This window comes from Nestor notabilis, unplaced genomic scaffold (genome assembly GCF_000696875.1).
Source record: "Nestor notabilis isolate BGI_N333 unplaced genomic scaffold, ASM69687v1 scaffold10264, whole genome shotgun sequence".
NCBI lineage: Eukaryota > Metazoa > Chordata > Aves > Psittaciformes > Psittacidae > Nestor > Nestor notabilis.
Window position 1 is genome coordinate 47,998 of NW_009925161.1, and position 3,897 is coordinate 51,894.

General features: G+C 44.2%; 1 protein-coding gene across 1 annotated transcript; it reads left to right on the forward strand.

The window, feature by feature from the left end:
* Window positions 1–2,209: 2,209 nt before the first annotated feature.
* Window positions 2,210–3,149, forward strand: KCNJ5 (potassium inwardly-rectifying channel, subfamily J, member 5; the record flags this gene model as incomplete). The annotated part of the gene is made up of 1 exon (XM_010012922.1): window positions 2,210–3,149. A coding segment is annotated over exon 1 (940 nt), but the record flags the coding sequence as incomplete, so codon positions are not given.
* Between the last annotated feature and the right edge of the window lie 748 nt (window positions 3,150–3,897).

Sequence of the window (3,897 nt, forward strand, 5' to 3'; positions counted from 1 at the left end):
CTTTCCCTATTAAAGGTGGGGCGGGGGGGAGAAAGTGTGTGATTGTTCTGGCTTGCACATGACATATGCATTTGCATGTTGTGAAGCAAGATCCATCATGTACCCTTAGAATCCCAGACTGGTTTGTGTTGGAAGGGACCTTAAAGCTCACCCAGTTCCAACCCCCTGATATAGGCAGGGACACCTTCCACTAGAGCAGGTTGCTCCAAGCCCCTGTGTCCAACCTGGCCTTGAACACTGCCAGGGATGGGGCAGCCACATTTGGCAGCATTGAACAGATGCTTTGCACACAGAGACACACAGTAAGGCAGAAGAGAGCTAGACCAATGGTCCAGGCATGTTGGATTTGCAACAAGTAGTAGGAAATGGCTGAAGATGTATCTAAATATACCATGAGCAGCTCTCAGGAGTCCTACCTTCAGAGTGAAAGAAATAGAGATAGGGATTAGTATTCTACCCAAATCCCTGATGTCACTGAGGAAGGGAACAGCACAGAACTGGAGGTATCTATCCCACATCCAGGATCATGTGCAGGGGGGAAGCAAACCTGATTTCTCCTAATTTTCCATCCCAGCATCATTATTCCTTATTATTTACCCCTTCCTGTGGCTGCACTGGCTCAGCCCTGGCTCAAACCCTTCCAACATGGCACATGTGCCAGACGGAGCAGCTTTGGGACTGTGCTGTGGACAGATGGCTGGGCTCCCCGGTGAACAGAGCCAGCGGGTATGGTTCCAGCAACAGGCTTCATTGGAGTAATGATTGATGGTGACTTATACAAGGGCTAAGAGTAATTCTTTGCTGTTAACCAGACTTGGCTACAGCAGAATGGAAGTGGAAATTGTTGCCTCATTTATTCATCCTGCCTCTGCTTCCTTCCCGCCCACCCTTTGTGCTTTTTAATACCAAAAAGATGAAGCTACTTTGCTCAGTCTTAAAATTGTCTTTCCCAAGATACTCTTAATTGTATCTCTACACCTTTTCTCATTCACAGGCACATAAGAAGATTAAAGATAGAGGGAGCAGTAATAGATTTAGTTGGGTTTTAATAGGATTTGCAAGGACAATGCAGAGAATGAGCACCATAGAAAATATTGCTGCTTCTCTCTTTGATATCCCTTTAGGCTTCTTTAGGTAGGCTTTCGCAGAGATTTTTGTCTGTGCCCTGCATTCAGAGTCAGGACTCTCATTTTCAATAGGGCGTGTGTGGAGTATCTAATCATCTTGGTAAACAGAATGTTACATTATAACCTGAAAAAATCATTGCAGCCATCATTTTGTATTATTTCTTTGCATCTTACGAGGCGGTTTTGCATGTCAGCAGTGGGCTTTTGAATAGCTGCTTGTTATATCACTGGAAGTGTTTCTGTCTCATGTCAGATAAGTAAAGGGATGGGTTCTGATCTATCTGATTAACTGGATTCCTCACACCCTCGGATATGGAATTCAAGATACTGAATGAAATGCCTATTTCACTTTGGAGACAGAAGAATTTGGAGGAGGGGGTGGGTGCTTCCAGAAGGTGATTCAGCACTCCTGAAATCTGGATTATCCCTGGAGGTGTTTTTCTCTGCTGACTATTGGGGAAGCCTTCATGCACAATTTAGACTCCAGTGAGATGTAGGTGAACAGTGGTGCTCAGCATTTTCTGTTCATTTCTAAGGTTTTTCTTGGTATGCACCCAAACCCTGAGGCACCAGAAACCTCCAGATAAGTTGCTGTATCTTTACTTTGCTCCTAGTTGTGATCTCCAGCAAACTTTGGGTGTAAAAATAAATCTGAGGGCAAAAAAAAGCCACCTCAAAAATCCCTGTAACAAGGTTTCTCTATCTCATAAATCCCAGCCTGTGCCTGTCACCATATTTTCTGAGGTTTTGGTAGTGCATTAAGCAAAGTGCCAGCGGGTCCATGTCTGAAGAGACTGTGTGTTATGAATTGTTTTTATTTAACAAGTTTGATGCTGTGTTGCTTTTCACAAGGGAGAGAAGTGCAGAAGCCTTTCAAAGTGTTACTGGAGGAAACACATGGTCCTAGCAAAAAGCTTTCCTTCATGTAGAATGAGCCTCTGTCCCATCATGGGGCAAAGTCTGCCAGTGTAGCATTAAAATTTGCAATATTTATTGTCATAACAGTAAAACAAACTGGTTTTTGTCACAGCTCTTTTCCTCCTATCTCAACCTTTATTCCTCTGTTCTCCTGCAGCCCAGCCATGGCCGGAGATTCTAGGATCTTCATGAACCAGGACATGGACATCGGAGTTACATCCAGAGAGCCTAAGAAGATTCCCAAGCAGGCTCGGGATGATGTCCCCATTGCCACCGACCGAACCCGCCTCATATCAGCAGAGGGTAAGAAGCCACGTCAGCGTTACATGGAGAAAAGTGGCAAGTGCAACGTGCACCATGGCAATGTTCAAGAAACCTACCGGTACCTTAGTGACCTCTTCACTACGCTGGTGGACCTCAAGTGGCGTTTTAACCTGCTTGTCTTCACCATGGTCTATACCATCACTTGGTTGTTTTTTGGGTTCATATGGTGGCTCATCGCCTATATCCGGGGAGACCTCGACCATCTTGAAGATGAGAACTGGATCCCCTGTGTTGAAAATCTCAGTGGATTTGTTTCTGCATTTCTGTTTTCTATCGAGACTGAGACAACAATTGGGTATGGCTATAGGGTCATAACAGAGAAGTGCCCAGAGGGCATCATACTGCTCCTGATCCAGGCTATTCTGGGCTCCATTGTCAACGCGTTCATGGTGGGGTGCATGTTTGTCAAGATCAGCCAACCAAAGAAGAGGGCTGAAACCCTCATGTTTTCTAACAACGCCGTGATTTCCATGAGGGATGAGAAGCTCTGTCTCATGTTCCGTGTTGGAGACCTCCGCAACTCCCACATTGTTGAGGCTTCCATTAGAGCCAAACTAATTAAGTCCAAACAGACCAAAGAAGGAGAGTTTATCCCCTTGAACCAAACGGATATCAACGTGGGATTTGACACTGGAGATGACAGATTGTTCCTGGTGTCACCTCTTATCATCTCACATGAAATCAATGAGAAAAGTCCCTTCTGGGAGATGTCCCGCACCCAACTGGAAAAGGAGGAGTTTGAAATTGTGGTCATCCTGGAAGGAATGGTGGAAGCAACAGGTAAGAACGTGTCAAAAATCAGTCACAGTTTTGAGGGGGGAAAGGGGAAAAACGGAGTGCATCTTGGCACTAAGATTTTACTGCCAGTGTCACCTGCACTGAGAACATGTTGAGATTTGTTCTTCTCTAGTGACTAGTTTAGGTGGGATATTTTGGTCTGAGATAACCAGCAGTTAAAAGGTGGGTCCTTTAGCTCACGTGGTAATGTTTCACACTCTAAGTCCAGAATTCAAAGAGATTGGTGGAGTCCATGGTCATTTAGAGCTGATCCATGGGGAAAAAAGGAATGCGCTAAAGGAATTAATGCTGTCTCCTGTGCTCCTCTTTCCTGTGATCAAAATTCATGGCGCAAATCTTTTTCCATTTCTTGTCTGTATTAAAAATTGGCTGTAACTGTGCTATTTTAGGTATTACTGTAGGGCTGCTTTTTAATGGAGGCAATGAAGGAAGTGGCTGGGTATTACTATATCCCATAAACCACCATGTGCTGAAACTAAATGACTTGCATATGACGCAGGACATGTATTTTTTAAAAGCAGCTCAAAGAGGAAACATAGAAGCTACTTTTGTGACTCTTGCAATCTGGCAGTTTAAAACAGCTTAAAACAATGCTGTGTAATGGGTAGATTTGGAGATCTACTCAGCTGATACCCAGTTTCCTCCTATGGGGGTATTTGTGGCAGGCGATGAAAGAAGTCTGTGTCTGTATATAATAAATCTGGGATCTATTATATGAATATAATATTAA